The 26,361-nt window shown below is 44.1% G+C and overlaps 1 protein-coding gene across 1 annotated transcript in view; it reads right to left on the reverse strand.

Moving 5' to 3' along the window:
• Positions 1–26,361, reverse strand: part of NSDHL (NAD(P) dependent steroid dehydrogenase-like) — a 37,869-nt gene continuing 11,508 nt past the window's right edge. The window contains exons 4-8 of the mRNA XM_056537694.1: positions 23,651–23,797; positions 6,299–6,427; positions 2,594–2,736; positions 2,264–2,366; positions 1–1,092 (exon numbers count right to left, since the gene is read on the reverse strand). Coding sequence (XP_056393669.1) covers positions 760–1,092; positions 2,264–2,366; positions 2,594–2,736; positions 6,299–6,427; positions 23,651–23,797 — 855 coding nt within the window. The 3' untranslated portion in view covers positions 1–759. The remainder of the gene's footprint in view (positions 1,093–2,263; positions 2,367–2,593; positions 2,737–6,298; positions 6,428–23,650; positions 23,798–26,361) is intronic.

A 26,361-nucleotide genomic window follows, 5' to 3' on the forward strand; every position in this document is an offset into this window, starting at 1 on the left:
TGTTTTACACTGTTTAATAATAATTCAATATTAAGGAATGTTATATTCAATATGAACATTTACAGTTAAATTACAGAAAAAAATGAAAAAAGAATGAACTGCATTAAAAATGTGTCCTTAAATTAAAAGTCGGAGGCCCACTGATTAAGAAGAATAAATGTGATGTTGCCTATAGTAACCAATTTACAGCATTTTCCAACAATCAAATTGTTCAACAGCTCCAGAAGAGTTCAGTGAAATCCAGAAAGATGATGATGCTCAACATTGGGGGCAATATAAAAAAGGAATACTTTAATGTATCCTCTTGTGGAAACAGCACCTGAAATGTCGACATGTTCCGGATCTGCTTGGACCCTTACTCATGGCACGACTAAGCGTCTAAGTGCATCCAAAACACGTCGGAGTTTGCATCTCAGTTGCTGTTTCCATGAGATGGTTCTCCTGTTTTATTGAACCCAATGTGCTGGACATCTTCTTTCTGGATTTATAGCATTTTTTTTTCATTTTCTCTCCAAGTTATGGAAGCTGTTTCTAACACTTACGTTGTTTATTTTTATATGTTTACCCTTTAAATTTCCATAAAAACAAAAAGACCTAGAAAACTAGGTCTAGAAGGAGTTTTCTATAGTAAATGTCTCCATGTTGGATCTACATGTCTCCTGGTCACTACTGGCAGCATCACCACTTCTTCAATGACTTGTAGAAAATATTTTACATAACGGATATCCATTGAGGCATCTTCCAAGCCCCGCCCCCCTACTAACTGGGTCTCCTCAGATGTGGATAGCTTTGGACGGCTTTCTCTATAGCTTTGTCCAGACTGACCACCGGCTTGTAGCCCATGTCCTTCTTGGCCCTCTCACAGCTGTAATAGTGGTAGGTTCCAGCCAGGGCAACTCTCATGGGTGTAAAGGTTGGCTTAATGGTGACAATTGGACTGAGGATGAACACCAGGAAAGAGACAAACACTGCCAGGTAATAGGCCAACCAATAGGGAATCTTGTACTTGGGGGCTTCATAGTTTAGGCCAACCAGGACCCGGGAAATGAATGTCCAGAATGGAATGGGCTCATCGTTTGTGATGTGGTATGCCTGAAATAAAGGGAACAGAAACAAATCACACACATACCTATATATCACCATTTATTCCAGACTAGAAACAGATTCCTATTACCAGTCACTGGGTTTTTAATAGTAACAGGACAATTACAGTTGCAGGATGGTCAGTGTGCTCAAGCTGGATATACTAGATCAGCGTTTACCAACCAGTGTGCCTCCAGCTGTTGCAAAACTACATCTCCCAGCATGTTGGGAATAGTAGTTTTGCAACAGCTGGGGGCTCTCTGGTTGGGAAACACTGTAGTTTACAGTATTTACATGCCAATCTTTCTAGTCTTTGCATTAGAACAGCGCTTTAGCGGGTCAATTGCACTCAGTATGCGCTAAACTAGCACAGCTGCCACTGCTCCCTCTACAAAGAACGCTAGATTAGGGAATACCCCACTGACTTTAATGGTTATTGGGTTGCCAATCATCAGGTTTCTATCATGGGGGCCAACCTTTTACTAGAAAAAATAAAATAGCGCCATTTTGTCTGGGATTTTAGAATCTGTGATGGATCATCCAGCATAGAAGTGAATGAGGCCTACAAGAAAGGCTGCCTGTGTTGTTGCCCATAGCAACCAATTAAAGCTGCACTGTGACTGTCTGCAATCGGCCACATCCACCCTGATACATAGGATGTAGATACCTTTTTAAAGCCAAAGCAGAAATTAAAGGGGTGCTCCACTGGAAAACATTTTTTTTTAAATAGATTTGTAAAATACTTCTATTAAAAAATCTTAATCCTTCCAGTACTTATCATCTGCTTTTATGATCCACGGGAAGTTCTTTTCTTTTTGAATTTGCTTTCTGCCTGACCACAGGGCTCTCTGCTGACACCTCTGTCCATTTTAGGAACTGTCCAGAGTAGGAGCAAATCCCCATAGAAAACCTATCCTGCTGTGGACAGTTCCTAAAATGGACAGAAGTGTCAGCAGAGAGCACTGTGGTCAGGCAGAAAGCAAATTCAAAAAGAAAAGAACTTCCTGTGGTTCATAACAGCAGCTGATAAGTACTGGAAGGATTAAGATTTTTTAATAGAAGTTATTTACAAATCTGTTTAACTTTCTGGCACCAGTTGATTAAAAAAAAAAAAAAAAAAAAAAAAATGTTTTCCACTGGAGTACCCCTTTAATGCTTTAACAACAAGCAAATCCCATACCTTTCCACAAAGAGGAGAGTCCTTCTGTAGATATTCAGCTGCCAGGATATGGCCGTGTACTACATTCTCCACATACGTGAAATCCACCAAATTTTTCCCATTTCTAAAAGGAATAAAATAATAAATATACAGAAATATTACACAAATTGGAATCATTTACCCAAAAAAAACGAAACAAAAAAAAGGCAAATATGAGAAACAAGCAACCAATCACCGCCCAGAAAAAAAAGCAGCGCTTTGCCCGATCGGCACCCAAGGCCAGTCTAAACGGATAAGGCAGAATAAAGATACTAAAAGGGGTTAGAGCTTGGTACAGACGTCAGCACTTACCCTATCATGACTTTCATCTTGCCACTTTTTGCCGTCTCCACCATTATAGGAATGAGCTGTGGGTCTCTTGGGCCAAAGATGCCGTGAGGGCGAATCGCCACAGTCAGTAAGTTATTGGCTGGGTCATTTGATGCCAAAACCTCCTGAAACAGATTATAACAATATAGTGATGGTTAAGATATAGTGGTAATACATAACTTCATTTTCTCTAATTCAGTGTTTCCCAACCAGCGTGCCTCCAGCTGTGGCAAAACTACAACTCCCAGCATGCCCGGACAGTTAGTGCCTGTCAATTAGTATGACACCCCCAATAAAGGAGTGGTTCTGCAGGTGGTGACCACAGACCACTTCTTAGTTCCTATTCTTCTTGGCTGATGTTTTGGTCACTTTTGAATGCTGGCGGTGCTTTCACTCTAGTGGTAGCATAAGACGGAGTCTACAACCCACACAAGTGGCTCAGGTAGTGCAGCTCATCCAGGATGGCACATCAATGCGAGCTGTGGCAAGAAGGTTTGCTGTGTCTGTCAGCGTAGTGTCCAGAGCATGGAGGCGCTACCAGGAGACCGGCCAGTACATCAGGAGAAGTGGAGGAGGCCGGAGGGGGGCAACAACCCAGCAGCAGGACCGCTACCTCCGCCTTTGTGCAAGGAGGAGCAGGAGGAGCTCTGCCAGAGCCCTGCAAAATGACCTCCAGCAGGCAACAAATGTGCATGTGTCCACTCAAACAGTCAGAAACAGACTCCATGAGGGTGGTATGAGGGCCCGACGTCCACAGGTGGGGGTTGTGCTTACAGTCCAAATCCGTGCAGGACGTTTGGCATTTGCCAGAGAACACCACGATTGGCAAATTTGCCACTGGCACCCTGTGCTCTTCACAGATGAAAGCAGGTTCACACTGAGCACATGTGACAGACTTGACAAAGTCTGGGGATGCCGTGGAGAATGTTCTGCTGCCTGCAGGATCCTCCAGCATGACCGGTTTGGCAGTGGGTCAGTAATGGTGTGGGGTGGCATTTCTTTGGGGGGGCCACACAGCCCTCCATGTGCTTACCAGAGGTAGCCTGACTGCCATTAGGTATCGAGATGAGATCCTCAGACCCCTTGTGAGACCATATGCTGGTGCGGTTGGCCCTGGGTTCCTCCTAATACAAGACAATGCTAGACCTCATGTGGCTGGAGTGTGTCAGCAGTTCCTGCAAGAGGAAGGCATTGATGCTATGGACTGGCCCGCCCGTTCCCTGGACTTGGGACATCATGTCTCGCTCCATCCACCAACGCCACGTTGCACCACAGACTGTCCAGGAGTTGGTGGATGCTTTAGTCCAGGTCTGGGAGGACATCCCTCAGGAGACCATCCTCCACCTCATCAGGAGCATGCCCAGGTGTTGTAGGGAGGTCATATGGGCACGTGGAGGCCACACACACTACTGAGCCTCATTGTGACTTGTTTTAAGGACATTACATAAAGTTGGATCAGCCGGTAGTGCGGTTTTCCACTGTGATTCTGAGTGTGACTCCATATCCAGACCTCCATGGGTTGATACATTTGATTTCCATTGATACATACAATTAATTTACACACGTTCTGGTCAGCATTTTACTGATTTCACCTCTTGAATTCTGCACTGAAAATACACACAGAATCCCACCCCAATTTTACGTCAAGTAGAAATTGAGTAGAAATTGGCTGAATGGCAGAAATTCCTGACAAATAGAATTCCTTGTCAATTCCTCACTGTGATCATACACTTAAAACAGGTTATTCTCATCTCCACAGGATAGGGGATAACAACCTGATCGGTGTGGGTCTCCCCTGATCATGAGAACAGAGGAAAACAGTCCCACGAACACATCCAATACAGGAGCTGGTTAGGGGCAACTCATTGAATGTCCTTGAGTGGCCCAGCAAGAGCCCAAACCCAATGGAACATCTCTGGAGACACATGAAAATGGCTTCCACTGATGGTCCCCATCCAACCTGACAGAGCTTGTGAGGATCTACAGAGAAGAATGGCAGAAAATCCCCAAATCCTGGTGTGTAAACCTTGTGGCCTCATCCCCAAGTAGGCTGGAATCACTGCCAAAGGGGCTTCAACTAAGTTCTGAGTAAAGGGTATGAATACTTCTGTCACTGCAATATTTAGGTTTTCATTAAATTACCGTATATACTCGAGTATAAGTAGAGTTTTTCAACACCCCCCTCGGCTTATACTCGAATGAACTCTCCGCCCTCAGTGGTCTTCAACTTGCGGACCAGCCATCGGCTGTCCGGGCATGCTGGGAGTTGTAGTTTTGAAAAATCTGGAGGTCCGCAGGTTGAAGACCACTGCGGCCTTCGTCATCATCCAGACCCCCACCCCCTTTAGTTTTGTACTCACCTCCCCTCGGCGGGAAGGAAGGGTGAGCTGGTCCGGGCCATCTGTGCTGCAGGGACCGTCCGGTGGGGAGGGATAGTCGTTCCGGGCTGTCCATCTTTACCAGGGGGGCCTCTTCTCCACGCTTCGGGCCCGGAATAGTGACGTTGCCTTAACGACGATGACGCACAGTGACGTTGCGCATGAACATCCCTGTGCGTCGTCGTCAAGGCAATGTCACAATTCCGGGGCCGAAGCCCGGAGAAGAGGCCCCCCCCCGGTGAAGATGGACAGCCCGGAACGACTATCCCTCCCCACAGGACGGTCCCTGCAGCACAGATGGCCCGGACCAGCTCACCCTTCCTTCCTGCCGAGGGGAGGTGAGTACAAAACTAAAGGGGGTGGAGTGGGGGGTCTGGATGATGATGAAGGCCACAGTGGTCTTCAACCTGCGGACCTCCAGATGTTTCAAAACTACAGCTGATGGCTGTCCGGGCATGCTGGGAGTTGTAGTTTTGAAACATCTGGAGGTCCGCAGGTTGAAGACCACTGTTCAGACATTGACAGGCGGTAATGATGAAGGGAGGGGGGGGGGGAGGGATGATGACAGATGGTGATGATGAAGGGGGGTGTGGTATGATGACAGGCGGTGATGATGAACGGCGGGGGGGATGATGACAGGCGGTGATGATGAAGGGGGGGTGGGATGATGACAGGCGGTGATGATGACAGGGGGATGATGAAGGGGGTGTGGGATGATGACAGGGGGATGATGACAGGTGGTGATGATGAAGGGGGGATGATGACAGGGTAATGATGAAGGGGGGATGATGACAGGCGGTGATGATGAAGGGGGGATGATGACAGGCGGTGATGATGAAGGGGGGATGATGACAGGGTGTGATGATGAAGGGGGGATGATGACAGGGTGTGATGATGAAGGGGGGATGATGACAGGGTGATGATAAGGGGGGATGATGACAGTTTAATGATGAAGGGGGGATGATGACAGGGTAATGATGAAGGGGGGATGATGACAGGGTGATGATGATGAGGGTGTTAATGACGGGGGTCTGGATGATTACATGGGGGGGATGATGTATTTCCCACCCTAGGCTTATAGTCGAGTCAATAACTTTTCCTGGGTTTTTGGGGTGAAATTAGGGGCCTCGGCTTATATTTGGGTCGGCTTATACTCGAGTATATACGGTAGCAAAGATTTCTAATGTTCTGTTCTCGCTTTGTCACTATGGGGTACTGAAATCGGAAGGTGAAACTCTTATTAACAGGTATCAAAACAACAATGAAAACTCAATTTCATCCACATATCAGGATTTTTGTGCCGTTTCACCTTTTCTTGCAGTATCTTCGTCTCTGTATAGTAGTCAATGGGCTTTTCAGCATACGGAAGGTCCTCGGTTCCGTTCTTGATGTCTGTGCCTTCAAATACAACACTGGCGCTGCTGGTCAACACCAGTTTCTGGAGACAGAAGAAAATACTTGTCATTGCTAAAACACACTCCTGACGAGCAGACAAAAAATCAAGCTAAATTATAAAATAAAAATTGTACAAAAAAAAAAAAAATAAATAAATGGAAAAAAAATTATATATATTTTATTTATTTATTTATTTTTACAATTTTTATTTTATAATTTAGCTTGATTTTTATTTTATTTTTTACACTGTAAAAATGCCTCCCGGCACTTTGAATCAAAGCTGCAGGAAGGCGCCAATGATTGTAAATCATTGGGGGGAGATTTATAAAAACCTGTCCAGAGGAAAAGTTGCCCATAGCAACCAATCAGATCGCTTCTTTCATTTCTCAGAGGCCTTTTCAAAACTGAAAGACGCGATCTGATTGGTTGCTATGGGCAACTCAGCAACTTGTCCTCTAGACAGGTTTTGATAAATCTCCCCCTATGTTTTGTAAGGCTGGGTTCACACCACGTTTTTCAAGTACGGTTCCCTTATACGTTTCATTATACAACAGTGGTTGACTACGGTTTTGTCTCCGGGTTAGAAACCGTATTGCAACTGCATAAGTGTTTTTTTTTTGTTTTTTGTTTTTTAACATGGACGTCAATGGGAAACGCACATGTATACGGTTTTTACTTTGCATCCTTAAGTAAAAATTTCAAAAATGTATTAAAAACAGATGGAACCTTTTAAAAACAGTATACGGTTTAAAAAACGCATACAGTTTATTTTTTCCCATGCATTTCCATCCTTTTTTTTTTTGCCATATGGTTTTCTTTAGAAAAACTGATTGAAAACAGTATGGCAAAAAAGTGGTGTGAACCCAGCCTTATGAAGTTTTTGTCATCTCAGTGGTAAGAGGGGTGATAACATGAGGAAATGTCCCTGCACCGGCCCTAGATATCATTACACAAGCGCAGGTATACACCGGGAGGGGGGTGAGTAAATCAAAACCTGTCCAGAGGAAAAGTTGCTGAGTTGCCCACAGCAACCAATCAGATTGCTTCTTTCATTTTTTGAAAAGGCCTCTGCAAAATGAAAGAAGCGATCTGGTTGGTTGCTATGGGTAACTCCGCTCTGGACAGGTTTTGATAAATCTCCCCCCTGGAATATAAATGCACAACCTATTGGTTTGGGGTTAAAGCAAAGTGCCTCCAGATGTTGCAAAACTACAACTCCCAGCATGCCCGGACAGCCTTCGGCTGTCCGGGCATGCTGGGAGTTGTAGTTTTGCAACAGCTGGAGGTACCATGGTACAAAAACACTGGTGTAAATGCTCGTTCTCATTAGCACGAGCTCCGCTAAAGGAAACTCTTGTCGCTCAATTCTTCTAAAATAACAGACACCCGACGGACCCCATCACATCTGCGTTAAAGAATTTCCTCTGTAGCATACAGCTGCTAAAAAGTACTGGAAGGGTAAAGATCTTTTAATAGAAGCCATTTAGAAATCTGTTTAACTTTCTGGCACCAGTTGACTTAAAAAAAAAAAAAAATATATATATATTATATATTATATATATATATATATATATATATATATATATATATATATATATTTATTTATTTTCGGTATATAAAAAAATATATTTATATATATATATATATATATATATATATATATATATATATATATATATATATATATATATTTTTTTTTTTTTATATACCGAAAATAAATATATATATATATATATATATATATATATATATATAGTTTTATACCGGAGTACCCCTTTAACGGAATTTTTTTTTAAATCAACTGGTGCCAGAAAAGTTAAAACAGATTTGTAAATGATTTCTATTAAAAAAAGATCTTTATCCTTCCAGTACTTCTTAGCAGCTGTATGCTACAGCGGAAATTATTTTCTTTTTTGAATTTCTTTTTTGTCTTGTCCACAGTGCTCTGTGCTGACACCTGATGCCCGTATCAGGAACTGTCCAGAGCAGGAGGAAATCCCGTTTGCAAACCTATGCTGCTCTGGACAGTTCCTGACACGGACAGAGGTGTCAGCAGAGAGCACTGTGGACAGGACAAAAAAGAAAAGAATTTCCTCTGTAGCATACAGCTGCTAAAAAGTACTGGAAGGGTTAAGATTTTTTTTTTTAATAGAAGTAATTTACAAGTCTATTTAACTTTCTGTCACCAGTCGATTTAAAAAAATAAATAAAAAATGGTTTCCACCGGAGTACCCCATTTAAGGACAATGTCACATACAAGATTACACGTGAAGAAGGCAGCGCTGCCCAGGAACGGGTGTACCGAAATAGAAATCTCAGCACATCAATCACACGTCCATTCACATGCACAATACCCAGATAATCTCCATTTAGTAGTGACTTGCAACATGCTGCCCTACCTTAATCATCCCCCACACCTCTACATGTCACTTCAGATGGGAACTCCCAGCAGCCTCCACCCTGAGGTGACAGGTATTCAGATCAAATCATCTATCTAGAAAAGCAAATTCACTCCGCAACATTTTTTTATTATACTACATCTTCATTTTTTTTTTGAGCAACTGTTGGACTAAAGCTATACACAGGATAATGTATAAGTAGCAGATCGCGGGGGGGGGGGGGGTGAGGGGTCCGACTGCTGGAACCCCTCCCGATCTTCTCAAGTTGACCCCGTTTAGGCTGCATTCACACCACGTTTTTGCAGTACAGTTCCCGTATACCTTTTCAATGTAAAAAACCGTACGGAACCGTATTGAAAACCGTATACATTGACTCTCCATTGAAAACCGTATGTCAAGAGATGGATCCGGTTGTGTCCGTTTTGCGTCTTGTGCGGTTTTGTCCATTTTTTTTCCCATACCCAAAACCATAGCCTACCACGGTTTTTGGTCCAGGTGAAAAAACGTATTAAAGGGGGTACTCCGGTGGAAAACTTTATTTTTTTTAAAGTCAACTGGTGCCAGAAAGTTAAACAGATTTGTAAATTACCGTATTTTTCGCCGTATAAGACGCAATTTTTCTTCCCCAAAACTGGGGGGAAAAAGTTTGTGCGTCTTATACGGCGAATACACCCCTATCGCGGCGGTCCCTGCGGCCATCAACGGCCGGGACCCGCGGCTAATACAGGACATCACCGATCGCGGTGCTGCCCTGTATTAACCCTTCAGACGCGGCGATCAAAGCTGACCGCCGCATCTGAAGCGAAAGTGACACTAACCCGGCTGTTCAGTCGGGCTGTTCGGGACCGCAGCGATTTCACGGCGGCGGTCCCGAACAGCCCGACTGAATAGCCGGGTTAGTGCTTACAGGACACCGGGAGGGACCCTACCTGCCTCCTCGATGTCTTCTCCGTTCCGGAGCGACGGGGACATGGCGACCGCGATGGAGCGACATCCAGGGCAGCGGTGACGGGTCCGGAGCGGCGGGGACACGTGAGTATTACCTCCTATGCAGTGGTCTTCAACCTGCGGACCTCCAGATGTTGCAAAACTACAACTCCCAGCATGCCCGGACAGCCAACGGCTGTCCGGGCATGCTGGGAGTTGTAGTTTTGCAACATCTGGAGGTCCGCAGGTTGAAGACCACTATTGGGTTCAAAATCCTTATTTTTTTTAGATTTTGCCCCTATAAATTGGGTGCGTCTTATACGCCGGTGTGTCCTATAGGACGAAAAATATGGTACTTCTATTGAAAAATCTCAATCCTTCCAGTACTTATTAGGCTGCTTTCACACTACAATTTTAAACATCCGTAGGAAGATCCGTGTGAAAATCAGCTGAAAACGGCAGTAACAAAATCCTATACGTCTGTTAGAAAATCCCATTGTAGTCTATGTGATTTTCTAATATCCGTATGAATCCATTATAGTCCGTTTATTGATAACAGACGTTAGTTTGTAACGGAAGATAGTTACGGAAGAAATAGTTCATGAACAGTTTTTGTCAGTAACTATCTTCCATAACAAACTAACGTCCGTTATCAATATCGGACTATAATGGATTCATACGGATATTAGAAAATCCCATAGACTACGATGGGATTTTCTAACAGACGTATAGGATTTTGTTACTGCCGTTTTCAGCTGATTTTCACACGGATCTTCCTACGGATGTTTAAAAACGGAGGATTTTGTAGTGTGAAAGAAGCCTTAGCTGCTGAATACTACAGAGGAAATGCTTTTCTTTTTGGAACACAGAGCTCTCTGCTGACATCACGAGCACAGTGCTCTCTGCTGACATCTTTGTCCATTTTAGGAACTGTCCAGAGCAGCATATGTTTGCTATGGGGATTTTCTCCTACTCTGGATAGTTCTTAAAATGGACAGAGGTGTCAGTAGAGAGCATTGTGCTCATGATGTCAGCAGAGAGCTCTGTGTTCCAAAAAGAAAAGAATTTCCTCTGTAGTATTCAGCAGCTAATAAGTACTGGAAGGATAAAGATTTTTGAATAGAAGTAATTTACAAATCTGTTCAACTTTCTGGCACCAGTTGATAAAAAAAAATAAATAAAAAAAAAAATTCCACCGGAGTACCCCTTTAAACCGTATGTTTTTTTTTTTTTTTTTTACATGGGAGTCAATCAGAACCGTAGAGAACTGTATGTGCGCATGGTTCTATCCGGTTTTCACCATACGGTTTTTGACTTTTTATTTTTTTGACAGTTTTCTTTCATGGAATTTCAATCAAACAAGTGAAACTTTATTCATAATTGAGTGACATAATTTTTCAAACCGTATACAGGTTAAAATTTGTACACACATTTTGATACAGTTTAATCCGGTTTTGAGGAATCCGTTTTTTCATCAAAAACCTGATACGAAAACTGTATAGCAAAAACGTGGTGTGAATGTAGCCTTATAGTGAGTAGCATGTGCAGTAGAAGGCACAAGATCCATTCTTTCCTCTGATCTCAAGGGTTTCCGACCGCTGGGACCCCGACTCTCTCAGCGAGGACCGCGTGTCGTATACTGAGTGCACGCGCTCTATTGATTTTTATGGGAGCACTGATGCTGTCCGAGCTGCTGCACCAGATTTTCTGAGCGGAATTCTGGGGTGAAATTCTGCTAGGCAAATACTTAGTGGGCATGGGACCTAAGAAGGGGGGGGGGGGGGGGGTAGATACTACACAAAGCACAATAAATGAGCGTGAGGTTTGATAGAGAAAATCCCCATGGTCCAGCAAACTCAATGATGCTCAGGGTGTCAGATTGTCGGATATTCAACCATAAACCACTCCATAAAACCAAACCACATACACATAGCTTATATCAGTGTTTCCCAAGCAGTGAACCTCCAGCTGTTGCAAAACTACAACTTATAGACATGAATGGAGGAGGTGTGGCGTGACGCCCCCTCCCATAGACATGAATGGAGAAGGTGTGGCGTGACGCCCCCTCCCATAGACATGAATGGAGGAGGTGTGGCGTGACGCCCCCTCCCATAGACATGAATGGAGAAGGTGTGGCGTGACGCCCCCTCCCATAGACATGAATGGAGAAGGTGTGGCGTGACGCCCCCTCCCATAGACATGAATGGAGGAGGTGTGGCGTGACGCCCCCTTCCATAGACATGAATGGAGGAGGTGTGGCGTGACGCCCCCTCCCATAGACATGAATGGAGGGGGGTGTGGCGTGACGCCCCCTCCCATAGACATGAATGGAGAAGGTGTGGCGTGATGCCCCCTCCCATAGACATGAATGGAGAAGGTGTGGCGTGACGCCCCCTCCCATAGACATGAATGGAGAAGGTGTGGCGTGACGCCCCCTCCCATAGACATGAATGGAGGGGGGTGTGGCGTGACGTCACGTCCCCGTCTCTGAGGCAGGGCCTGGCACAGGATGCTGGGGGATGCAACGAGATCGTGGTGGTCCACAGCGGTGGGACCCCTGCGATCATACATCTTATCCCCTATCCTTTGGATAAGATGTATAAAGCCGGAATACCCCTTTAAAATCAGGGCAAAAAATGGCATGGGTTTCCATGGCCGAGGAGATACCGGCCAGCACAATGCCAGGCGTCAGATGGAGTGGTGTGTGGGCTAATGAGAACATCTTCTGTGTAGTGATGAATCGCACTTCTATCTGGCATCTCAGGGGCGAGTCTGGGTTTGCCAAATGCCAGGAGAACGTTACCTGCCTGACTGCATTGTGCCGGCTGTGAAGTTTCGTGGAGGCTGTGGGGTTGTTTTTCAGGGCTGGACCTAGGCCCCTTAGTCCAGTCAGGAGAAATCTTAAAGGGGTACTCCGGTGGAAAACTTTTCAACTGGGGCCAGAAAGTTAAAACAGATTTGTAAATTACTTCTATTAAAACAATCTTAATCCTTCCAGCACTTATCAACTGCTGTATCTTCCACAGGAAGTTGTTTGCTTTTTGAATTCCCTTTCTGTCTGACCACAGTGCTCTCTGCTGACACCTCTGTCCATTTTAGGAACTGTCCAGAGTAGGAGCAAATCCCCATAGTAAACCTATCCTGCTCCGGACAGTTCCTGAGACAGACAGAGGTGTCAGCAGAGAGCACTGTGGTCAGACAGAAAGGAAATTCAAAAAGAAAAGAACTTCCAGTGGAGCATATAGCAGCTGACAAGTACTGGAAGGATTAATATTTTAAATAGAAGTAATTTACAAATTTGTTTAACTTTCTGGCTCCAGTTGATTTAACAAAAAATGTATTCCAGGGGAGTACCCCTTTAAGAGGCTTGGGAACGCCTCTTTGACACTTGGTACCGGAGAATAAAAGGCTGTCCGGTATGCTGGGAGTAGTAGTTTTGCAACAGCTTGAGGCACACTGGTTGTAAAACACAGAGACTACAGTAAGGCCGGGTTCACACCACATTTTTGCAATACAGTTCCTGTACACGTTTTCAATTTGAAAACCGTACAGGACCATATAAAAAACGTACGCATTGACCCTCCATTGAAAACCGTACGCCAAAAGATACATCCGATTGTGTCCGTTTTGCATCCTGTACGGTTTTGTCAGTTTTTTTCCCGTACCCAAAACCGTAACCTACCACGGTTTTTAGTCCGGGTGAAAAACCGTATTGAAACCATATACGCTTTTTTTTTTTTTTTTTTTTTTTTTTTTTTTTAACATGGGAGTCAATGGGAACCGTACAGAACCGTGGAATTTCAATCAAACAAGTGAAACTTTATTTATAATGGAATGAAACGTTAAAAATGTATACGTTTTTTTCTTAAAAAACTGATGCAACCGGACATCATTTTTCAAACCGTATACAGATTAAAATTTGTACACGTTTTGATACAGTTTAGTCAGGTTTTGAGGAATCAGTTTTTTTTTTTAAGCAAAAACCTGATACGGGAACTGTATTGTAAAAACGTGGTGCGAACCCGGCCTAAGACATAATGTACAATCAGGGAAGGGAAGACTCGTAGGACAGATACAGGCTGTGACATGACCGGTTTCTACGATTACACAACACTGGCATTATATCCAGTTGCCACATAAAATGACACAGAAATAGTATAAATGTTACAGGTCACAACCTAAATGCCAAGTGACTGCAGTCTTCAGGTATGTACAGAGGCCATGATGGGAAACAGTCTCTTACATAAACAGTGACACTTCTCACATTATACCTGGGCGCTTGTTTACTCCCTGGTATTACATGTTACCGATAGGACAAATGGAAAGTGTTCATTTCCATAAAGTACTACACAGCAGCTGATGAAACCAGCGCACGAAGCCAGTGTTTCCCAACCTGTGTGCCTCCAGCTGTTGTAAAACTACAACTCCCAGCATGCCTGTTGTTTCTCCTGTGATGGCACTATAGGGAAGTTAAACGCTTGGGTCTACATTCCTCTATAGCAGTGGTCTTCAACCTGCGGACCTCCAGATGTTGCAAAACTACAACTCCCAGCATACCCGGACAGCCGAAGGCTGTCCGGGCATGCTGGGAGTTGTAGTTTTGCAACAGCTGGAGGCACTTTAATTGGGAAAAATTGTGTTAATGGGGCAGGAAAAAAAAAACAAAAAACACACCTATAGCTCTGGACCCCTGCAGGTCCCGTTCAGCTCCGTCCATTCTTCTGTCTTCTTCCTGACAGGACAATCCTACATAAAGCTTGAACCAGTGCAGAGGCTGCTGTAATCACAGGACATAAGTAACCAGCAAGAATTCTCTATAAGCATACAGCATGTAATTTAAAAGGGGTGCTCCGGTGAAAAACTTTTTTTTTTTTTTTAAATCAACTGGTGCCAGAAAGTTAAACAGATTAATAAATTACTTCTATTAAAAAATCTTAATCCTTCCTGTACTTATTAGCTGCTAAATACTAACGTGGAAATTCTTTTCTGCTTGAAACACAGAGCTGTCTGCTGACATCATGAGCACAGTGCTCTCTGCTGACATCTCTGTCCATTTTAGGAACTGTCCAGAACAGCATATATGTTTGCTATGGGGATTTCTTTTTACACTGGCAGTTCCTAAAATGGACAGAGATGTCAGCAGAGAGCACTGTGCTCGTGATGTCAGCAGACAGCTCTGTGTTTCAAACGGAAAAGAATCTCCACTTTAGTATTCAGCAGCTAATAAGTACAGGAAGGATTAAGATTTTTTTAATTGAAGTAATTTACTAATCTGTTTAACTTTCTGGCACTAGTTGATTTAAAAAAAAAAAAAAAAGTTTTTCACCGGAGTACTCCTTTAATTGTTCTGCACCAAGCACTCCTCAAGGAAAAAGACAGAAGTCCGGGGGTCCAGGGCTACGTTAAATGTTTTATTTTTCAATTTTTGCTGTTTTCCTACCACCCAACAGTATGATATCAGGTTTAGCAAAACCCTGTAATATCTATTCTAAAGGAGAAAGGGAGGAGAGGTGAATTTGTGCTGTAATAGCTAAACTAGCTAGACTAGATATCTAAGAACAATAAAATGACTATGCTGTATGCCTATAGGGAACCCTTGCTGGTTACCGATGCCTTGTGATTACAGCAGCCTCTGCACTGATTCAAGCAATATGTAGGATAGTACTGACAAGGGAGAGCAGGGAAGTGAGGAGTGGTAAGGGTAATGTGAGCTAGCACTCTAGTAGAGGCTGAAAAGCTCTGTTCACATACTGTGCGAGTCTTCCCGCAGCGGTATATACACATCAAGAGGATTTTAACGTATACTTCTAACTTAAAGGGGTTATCCAGTGAAAAGCATTTTTTTTTTCATATCAACTCGCTGTAGAAAGTTAAACAGATTTGTAAGTTACTATAAAAAAAATGTAAGTTACTATTAAAAAATCTTAATCCTTCCAGTACTTATCAGCTGCTGAAGTTGAGTTGTTCTTTTCTGTCTGACCACAGAGCTCTCTGCTGACACCTTTGTCTGTCTCAGGAACTGTCCAGAGCAGAAGAGGTTTGCTATGGGAATTTGCTCCTACTCTGGACAGTTCCTGAGACAGACAGGTGTCAGCAGAGAACAACTCAACTTCGGCAGCTGATAAGTTCTATAAAAAAAATACTGATCCTTCCAGTACTTATCAGCTGCTGAAGTTGAGTTGTTCTTTCCAGTCAGACAACAGTGCTCTTTGCTGACTCCTCTGTCTGTCTCAGGAACTGTACGGAGAAGGAGAGGTTTTCTATGGGGATTTGCTCCTACTCTGGACAGTTGCTGAGACAGACAGAGGTGTCAGCAGAGAGCACTGTGGTCAGACTGGGAAGGACAACTCAACTTCAGCAGCTGATAAGTACTGGAAGGATTAAGATTTTTTTTATAGAAGTAATTTACAAATCTGTTTAACTTTCTGGAGCGAGTTGATATGAAAAAAAATTGTTTTTCACTGGAATACCCTTTTAATGCTGCAACAAAACGCTACCTACACACTCACACTGTAAAATGTATAATGTACAGTATATATGTTTTTGTACTGTATTCCCTTGTATGGAATTGCCTAGTAATATATCCTATTGGCCATAATGAAATATAAAGCCCTGTCTTTTAGGATTACAGAGACTCCACAATTGGGCAGATTTTACAGCTGAAGGAGTTTGCTTATGGTAACACAACTAGCATGTGTATTTCTGACGTCAATATGTTAAAGGGGTATTCTGGCTTTATACATCTTATCCCCACCCAAAGGACAGGGGATGAGATGTATGATCGCTGGGGACCCCCGCGATCTCGGTGCAGCCCCCGGCATTCTGTCGTGACATCACTAGGGGGCGTGGCCCTGACGTTATGTCCCCTGTCTCGGAGGCAGCGCCCGGCACAGAATGTTGGGGGGCTGCACCGAGATCGCGGGGGTCCCCAACGGCAGGACCCCTGCGATCATACATCTTATCCCCTATTCTTTGAGTAGGAGATAAGATGTATATAGCCGGAATACCCCTTTTAAGTTTTGAGTAAACATCCAGAGTGCAGGATGAATAAGTAAGTGAACCTCAGTGTTAAAGGGGTTATCCAGAAAAAAACATATATATATATATATATCAACTGGCTCCAGAAAGTTAAAACAGAGTTGTAAATTACTTCTATTAAAAAATCTTAATCCTTTCAGTACTTAAGAACTGCTGAAGTTGAGTTGTTCTTTTCTGCCTATGTGCTCTCTCATGACACCTGTCCTGGGAACTGTCCAGAGTAGAAGCATATCCCCATAGCAAACCTCTTCTACTCTGTGCAGTTCCCGAGATAAGCAGAGATGTCAGCAGAGAGCACTGTTGCCAGACAGAAAGGAACAACTCAACTTCAGCAGCTGATAATTATTGAAAGGATTAAGATTTTTTAATAGAAGTAATATACAAATCTGTTTAACTTTCTGGAGCCAGTTGATATATAAAAGTTTTTTCCTGGAATAACCCTTTAATTACTTCTCCAAGAAATAATTGGCAAAAGGTGCTTTAGTAAAATAGGTTTTCCTTTCCAGGACAAGTGATGAGTGTGATTGATAGGATTACTCCCTTCTTTGCCCTAGACCGCCGGGAATAATGGCATTACATTCACTGTCCCAGACCGACAGAGATCTGTACCATCACTGCTATGGACCACTAATGATATTAGAATTAACCACCTTTTTGCTCTAGACCAGCGGTCTCCAACCTGCGGACCTCCAGATGTTGCAAAACTACATCTACCAGCATGCCCGGACAGCCGTTGGCTGTCCGGGCATGCTGGGAGTTGTAGTTTTGCAACATCTGGAGGTCCGCAGGTTGGAGACCACTGCTCTAGACCATCAGAAATGCAATCATTTATCTCTTCACTGCCCTAGACCACTAGGAATGCAGACTGCTTTATGGCATAATATTATGATGCTGTGTGTTTAAAAAATATTTTAATGTCTTCCTCCATAGCCCGGCGAGAGCCCAGGACCTCCTCTGTCCCCCCCCCCTCCCCCTTACTAGCTACAAAGGCTATTCTGGTTCCATAGAAATATTGGTGCCTGGGGAAATAAACAGGATTTTTTTCAAAAATGGCTTTTTGATATGGCTTGAAGGGATTTTTTTATTTTATTTGACTATACTACAGGGGCTGTAAAGTTAGTGTAGTTCATAATATAGTGTCTGTACCTGTGTGTGATGGTGGTCTCCCAATCCTTCTGTAACTTTTACCCCAACCTTTTATTTTTAACAGCATACAAAATTGTCGTCTCAGGTTTTCCCAGGTTGCAGTGCGGCCCGAGCCATTACATCAGTAGTCCAGTGTTCAGAGGGAGCCTGTCTGCAGGTTGCAGTGCGGCCCAAGCCATTACATCAGTAGTCCGGTGTTCAGAGGGAGCCTGTCTGCAGGTTGCAGTGCGGCCCGAGCCATTACATCAGTAGTTCGGTGTTCAGAGGGAGCCTGTCTGTGCTTCAATGGATTAAGCGACTGCTGGGTGGGAGGGAGATCATTCAGCAACAGCTGGGGGCACCCTCATTCTGACAAAAACAGGAGACACCCTCTGGTCTATTGCATTGAAGGGATCACAGGTCTGTTTCAATGGGTGGGGGGGTTGATGTGTGGGAGGGAGAAAAAAGTGACCTCACACTTACAAACAAGGAATTGTGGGACTTTTAGTTTGAGGAAACAAACTCCAACAGGAAATAGCCAGTTCGCAAAAAGTTAGCCACAGTGTTATGGTAATCTCACAACATAGTCATTTATCCCCAAGACAAGCACAGATCCTTCCTAAGCATGTCCATTACTGCCTGCCAGGTATGTACTAAAATCGCCTTATGGTGGAGAACCCCTTTAATGTCTATGCAGTACCTGTCCATTTATACTAAATATATAGGAACGCACACACCTGTGCGGTCACCATTAAAAGGGGTACTCCGCTTCTCAACGTTTGGAACAAACTGTTCCGAACGCTGGGAGCTCATGACGTCACAGCCCCGCCCCCTCATGACATTACACCCCGCCCCCTCAATGCAAGTCTATGGGAGGGGGCGTGACAACCTCTGTGTTTCCGGGACTGGAAATGTGACGTCATGCCATTCATGTCTATGGGAGGGGGTGCGAAGGCAGTCACTCCCCCTCTCATAGACATGAATGGAGGGGGCGTGACGTCATGAGGGGGCGTGGCGTGACGTTTCCAGTCCTGGAAACACAGAGGTTTCTGAGACTGAAGGAGCAGCAGCCCAGCATAGAATGTCGGGTGCTGCACGGAGATTGCGGAGGGTCCCAGCGATGGCCCCCTGTGATCAGACATCTTACCCCCTATCCTTTGGATAAGGGATTAGATGTCTATAGCCGGAATACCCCTTTAAATGTTTTTTGTAGTTTTTATTTAGATATAAATCAAACTAATAATATCATGATAAACAGAACTTTCAGGGTGATCTTACAGCATTGCGATAACCAATATTTGCCATGCTGCAGCTAACAGTAAATTGCAGCCACTACCCTAACATGCATTTAAGAACATTCTCGGAGGGGCCTAAATACACTGTGGCTGTGTAAAGCTGAATACTAGTTACATTAACTAGATGTAACTAAAGTTTATTAGCTCTAATTATCAACCTAATAAAGTCATTAAACGGGAATTAATTTATAAAGTGCTCTCCTACCAGCGGCTACACCTCCCTGTTGTGATAGTCAGGATATGTTGTGTTACAAAGGGTCTTTCTTCCTTTGTGTGTGAAAAATTAAAAACATTGTTACTGGAAAGAAAATTAAAGAATCCATCCATCTTTAGGAAACAGGGTTTGGGCTGGTTATTGAGCAGTATGTTTGCCACCCAGCTTTCTCAGTCACCTGAAGAGCTCCAGTATGACTCTTATCAGATTTTCTTTTAAAGGGGTACTCCGGTGGAAAACTTTATTTTATTTTTTTATCAATTGATGCCAGAAAGGTAAACAGATTTGTAAATTACTTCTATTAAAAATTCTTAATTACTTCCAGTACTTCTTAGCGGCTGTATGCTCCACAGGAAGTTATTTTCTTTTGGGATTTCTTTTCTGTCACGACCCCAGTGCTCTCTGCTGACACATCTGTCCATGTCAGGAACTGTCCAGAGCAGGAGAAAATCCCCATAGCAAACCTATGCTGCTCTGTGCAGTTTCTAAAATGGACAGAAGTGTCAGCAGAGAGTACTGTGGTCGTGACAGAGAAGAAATCCCAAAAGAAAATAACTTCCTGTGGAGCATACAGCCGCTAATAAGTACGGGAAGTAATTAAGAATTTCTAATAGAAGTAATTTACAAATCTGTTTAACTTTCTGGCACCAGTTGATTTTTATTTTTTAAGTTTTCCACTGGAGTACCCCTTTTAAGAAGACTTAAAAAGCTGGGTGGCAGGCATTTCAGAGCACAGAACTCACATTACTCCCACAGCTTTCCCAATCTCCTGAAGAGCTCCAATATGGTAATTTTATCTGACAGATATTCTCTTGAGAAGACAGGGAAAGCTGGGTGGCAGGCAGTACACAGTGCAGGGCTCACAGTACTCCCCCAGCTTTTCCAGTCTCCTGAAGAGATTATCTGTCTGGTTAAGCAGCCATATTGCAGACAAGAAGAGACGTAGTAGATGTCACTTAGTTGATTTATTTCCTAACATGGCATTTCATCATTGATTGGTTAATTACGAATTGATCGTTTTAAAGGTGTGGAAATGCTTCTTACGAAACGTAAATCTATAGGCCAAAAGCAATAAAGGCAAAAAATTTTAAGGGCTGCGCTGCTTTACCTCTCCCATAAGGTTTAGGTGGGAAGACCGGACAATGCCGGGTACTCAGCTTGTAGGTGATAAGTATCTGATTGGTGGAGATCAGACTGGTGGGACCCCCATCGATCACGAGAACTGAGGTCCCATATTTCTACCGCTTGACTACATTTGGTAGTCTCTTAGCATAAGTCTACATGCTCGACCACTGCTCCATTGAGATGGGAGAGCATGCGATAAGGGGTGGTGCTAGTGGTCGGACCCCCAAGAGCTGTTACTTATAACCTATCCTGCACATGGTGATATGTTAATATCTATAATATTTATATAAACCCTTTAGGTAAGATGTAATCTTCTCAGACCCAGGATTTGCTTTGTACTCTTATGTAAATAGCTTTTTCAGTATAGGATGTAAACAAAGCTATTGCCGGCCAATCTGAATGAGAAACCTCTGTGTTGGGACAGAACTTTTTAGTGCCCCGATCCCATCTATTCTGGGAGATGGCGAACCTACGATTTTAAAGCAAAATTTCCCCTGAAATTTTCACCATATTTTAGGGGTTTTCCTGCAAAACCCCATCAAAGGATCACATCTGACTACTGTTTAACTATAATTTCAGTAAATGCCAATGTTAAATGGGTTCTGAGTACCCAGCTCTACATGACCCTTAAAGGGGTATTCTGCCTCTAGCCCCTTAACGACGCAGGACGTATATTTACGTCTTGCGCCGGCTCCCGCGATATGAAGCGGGATCGCGCCGCGATCCTGCATCATATCGCGTCGGTCCCGGCGCTCATCAACGGCCGGGACCCGTGGCTAATACCACACATCGCCGATCGCGGCGATGTGCGGTATTAACCCTTTAGAAGCGGCGGTCAAAGCTGACCGCCACTTCTAAAGTGAAACTGAAAGTGACCCGGCTGCTCAGTCGGGCTGTTCGGTACCGCCGCGGTGAAATCGCGGCGTTCTGAACAGCTGATCGGACACCGGGAGGGCCCTTACCTGCCTCCTCGGTGTCCGATCGACGAATGACTGCTCCGTGCCTGAGATCCAGGCAGGAGCAGTCAAGCGCCGATAATGCTGCTGATCACAGGCGTGTTAATACACGCCAGTGATCAGCATAGGAGATCAGTGTGTGCAGTGTTATAGGACCCTATGGGACCTATAACACTGCAAAAAAAATGTAAAAAAAAAGTGTTAATAAAGGTCATTTAACCCCTTCCCTAATAAAAGTTTGAATCACCCCCCTTTTCCCATAAAAAAAATAAAACAGTGTAAAAAAAAAAAAAATAAACATATGTGGTATCGCTGCGTGCGTAAATGTCCGAACTATAAAAATATATAATTAATTAAACCGCACGGTCAATGGCGTGCGCGCAAAAAAATTTCAAAGTCCAAAAAAGCGTATTTTGGTCACTTTTTATACCATTAAAAAAATGAATAAAAAGTGATCGAAAAGTCCAATCAAAACAAAAATCATACCGATAAAAACTTCAGATCACGGCGCAAAAAATGAGTCCTCATACCGCCCTGTATGTGGAAAAATTAAAAAAAGTTATAGGGGTCAGAAGATGACATTTTTAAACGTATACATTTTCCTGCATGTAGTTCTGATTTTTTCCAGAAGTGCGACAAAATCAAACCTATATAAGTAGGGTATCATTTTAACCATATGGACCTACAGAATAAAGATAAGGTGTAATTTTTACCGAAATATGCACTGCGTAGAAACGGAAGCCCCCAAAAGTTACAAAATGGTATTTTTTTTTCAATTTTGTCGCACAATGATTTTTTTTTCCGTTTCGCCGTGCATTTTTGGGTAAAATGACTAATGTCACTGCAAAGTAGAATTGGCGACGCAAAAAATAAGCCATAATACGGATTTTTAGGTGTAAAATTGAAAGGGTTATGATTTTTAAAAGGTAAGGAGGAAAAAACGAAAGTGCAAAAACGGAAGAACCCTGAGTCCTTAAGGGGCTAGACATGTTATCCCCTATGCAAAGGATTGGGGATAAGATGTCTGATCGCGGGGGTCCCGCAGGGCTCCCTGCTGCACCCAGCGTTCGTTTAGAGGTCCGGAACGTCACGGCCACGCCCCTATCGTGACACCATGCCCCCTCAATGCTAGTCTATGGGAGGGGGCGTGACTCAGTCCCGCCCCCTCCAATAGACTTGCATTGAGGGGGCGTGGTCATGATGTCATGAGCGGGGCGTGACCGTGACGTCACAAGCCTCCGCCCCGCATCGCCAGTCATCCGCCACGAGTTCGTTCCGTGCATCGGATGTCTGGGGTGCCGCAGCAGAGATCCCAGGGGTCCCCAGCGGCAGGACCCCCGCGATCAGACATCTTATCCCCTATCCTTTGTATAGGGGATAAGATGTCTAGGGGCGGAGATCCCCTTTAAACACATGGGTCAAAGTAAAAATGCATGGTGTGCCTACATTTAAGCAACTTGTAGGGGTGGTAAAGGCCCTGTAAAATAACACTACAATGAGACAGTGATCCTTTAACAAAAGCAGCAGTGAATAAAAGACTGATGGAAGGAATAGGATTTCATTCTAAAATGCTTCTTTTAAAGGGGTACTCTGCCCCTAGACATCTTACCCCCTATCCAAAGGATAGGGGATAAGATGTCAGATCGCCGCGGTCCCGCTGCTGGGGACCCCGGGGATCGCTGCTGCAGCACCCCGCTATCATTACTGCACCATTACTGCACAGAGCGAGTTATCTCTGCACGTAATGACGGGCAATACAGGGGCTGGAGCATCGTTATGTCACGGCTCCGCCCCTCGTGACATCACAGTCCACCCCCGTCAATACAAGACTATGGGAAGGGGGCGTGGCGGTCGTCACGCCCCCTGCCATAGACTTGCTTTAAGGGGACGGGCCGTGATGTCATGAGGGGCGGAGCCATGACGTCACACTGCTCCGGCCCCTGTATCGCTCGTCATTACGCACAGAGCGAACTCTCTCTGTGCAGTAATGATGGCGGGGTGCCGCAGCAGCGATCCCCGGGGTCCCCAGCGGGACCGCGGCGATCTGACATCTTATTCCATATTCTTTGGATAGGGGATAAGATGCCAGGGGCGGAGTACCCCTTTAAGAACAGCAACTTAACCTCAGATGCCATTGTACTGTGTATATGACATTGTAGTATTAGGCTGCTTTATTTCTGTAGTCACCTGAACGCCGGCTTCTTTGCAGGCCTGAATGATTGTCTTCGTTCCCGTGTAGTTGACTCTGTAGAACAGCTCTTTGTTGTTGCTATAAGGGGCTGGTGAAGCGCAGTGGAAAACAACATTCACACCTTGAAGCGCTGGTAACAAATCCTGCAAGAAAAGACAAGTCAAAGGGTTAATTCAGGAGCAGGTAAGGTATTACCATTTCATGCTTCCCGACACTCCACTTCTGCCTCAGTGTCATCTTGGAAGTATACAACTGCCCATATACGGGGCTGTATTGAGGGCTCATTTGTTGCACTGTAATCTGTAGTTTTTATCGGTAGCACTTTTGTATATACCGTATATACTTTTTGATCACTTTTCATTTTTTCTTTCTTAAATATGACCAAAAATCTGCAATTCTGGATTTTTTTTAGTCTCCATTATTGACTATATGTAGCAATCATTTGATTACTATGACTGAACAGTGCTATGCATAGGCTAGAAGGAAGGCCAGAGGAGAAGATCGCAGTGGTAGAGCTGGTAAGAGGAGCTCTGGTCATCATTAGACTCATCGGACCCCTGCAATCGTGCTGGTGGTGGTCTGGTGAGTCTCTGTAAGCCCCATAATACTTTAGCGGCCATAATAAGTATTGATTATGGCATCTAAAAGGTTAACGGCTGCCATCAGTGTGATCGATGACGTCTGCAATTACCGGCAGATCCCCGGCAGCTGATAGCAGCCTAGACCCACAATCTATGAAGCAAGCTCAGCATCTGTGACTGGACTGGACTTAGGACGTACATGTGTAGCCTGGTGTACATGAGAGAAGCGAACTCGTGACGGATGACTGGCCATGCGGGGCGGAGGCTCGTGACGTTACGGTCGCGCCCTGCTCATGACATCATGACCACGCCCCCTCAATGCAGGTACCAACCAGCCAGAATACACAGATACACCCTGCGTCCTCTAGGAATTAAAGGATAAGTATCATGAAAAAAAAAACGTATCCCCTATATGAAGCATAGGGGATCATTTCTAGATTGCGGGGGGTTCAAGCGCTGGGGCCCCCCATGATCTCCCGTTTGGAGCCCCGATTCTCCAGCACAGGAGCGAGTCAAGGCCCCTGCACGAAGCAGAGGCCACCACGCCCCCTCCATAAAGCTCTATTGGGGAGCCGTTTGGCAATCTTAGGCTCTCCCATAGAGGTTTATGGATAGGGCGGTGGCCCCAAAACTCGGACCCCCGTAATCTAAAACTTATCCCCTTCGGATAGATGATAAGTTTTTCTTCATGATATCCTTTAAGTACTATCTTAAGTGTAAGGAAGAAGGAGGGGTCCTGAAAGGGATGATATGGTCCCCACAGAACCCTAATCTCAACATGGATTCTGTCTGGAATTAAAGTACATGAAAAGACAATTTAAAGGGGTACTCCGGTGGAAAACTTTTTTTTTTTCAACTGGTGCCAGAAAGTTAAACAGATTTGTAAGTTACTTCTATTCAAAAATCTTAACCCTTCCAATACTTATCAGCTGCTGCACACTACAGAAAAAGTTCTTTTCTTTTTGAATTTCTATTTTGTGTGTCCACAGTGCTCTCTGCTGACACCTCTGTCCAGCAAATCCCCATAGCAAACCTCTCCTGCTCTGGACAGTTCCTGACATGGACAGAGGTGTCAGCAGACAGGTGTCAGTGGACAGACAAAAAAAGAAATCCAAAAAGAAAAGAACTTCCTGTGGACCATACAGCAGCTGATAAGTACTGGAAGATTTTTACATAGAAGTCTTTACAAATCTGTTTAACTTTCTGGGACCAGTCGATTTAAAAAAAAAAAAAAATGTATATATTTTCCACCAGAGTACCCCTTTAAGCAAGTCCTTCAAAAACCATACTGATGCTGTTTTGAAGGCACAGACTGGTCATGCTAAATATTGATTTGATTTAGATTTCCCTTCTGTTCATTCACTTAGCATTTCCTTAATTGATAAAAACACATTTCTAAATGCATCCATAAATTTGCTGAGCTTTTGGACAGGCGTTCCATACATCACTGTGCAGTATTGTTTTAAAGGGGTAATCCGCTGCTCAGCGTTTGGAACAAACTGTTCCTAACGCTGGAGTCAGTGCCGGGAGCTCGTGACGGCATAGCCCCGCCCGCTTATGACTTCACAACCCGCCCCCCTCAATGCAATTCTATGGCAGGGGGTGTGACAGCCGTCACACCCCCTCCCATAGACTTGCATTGAGGGGGCGAGGTATGACACCGAGGGGGCGGGGCTATGCCGTAACGAGCTCCCAGCGACGGCTCTAGGCGTTCGTAACAGTTTGTTCCAAAAGCTGAGCAGCGGAGTACCTCTTTAAAGGGGTTATCCAGGAAAAAAACTTTTTTTTATATATATCAACTGGCTCCAGAAAGTTAAACAGATTTGTAAATTACTTCTATTAAAAAATCGTAATCCTTTCAGTAGTTATGAGCTTCCGAAGTTAAGGTTGTTCTTTTCTGTCTAAGTGCTCTAAGATGACACGTGTCTCGGGAAACGCCCAGTTTAGAAGAGGTTTGCTATGGGGATTTGCTTCTAAACTGGGTGGTTCCCGAGACACGTGTCATCAGAGAGCACTTACACAGAAAAGAACAACCTTAACTTCAGAAGCTCATAAGTACTGAAAGGATTAAGATTTTTTAATAGAAGTAATTTACAAATCTGTTTAACTTTCTGGAGCCAGTTGAT

Source organism: Hyla sarda, chromosome 9 (genome assembly GCF_029499605.1).
Source record: "Hyla sarda isolate aHylSar1 chromosome 9, aHylSar1.hap1, whole genome shotgun sequence".
NCBI lineage: Eukaryota > Metazoa > Chordata > Amphibia > Anura > Hylidae > Hyla > Hyla sarda.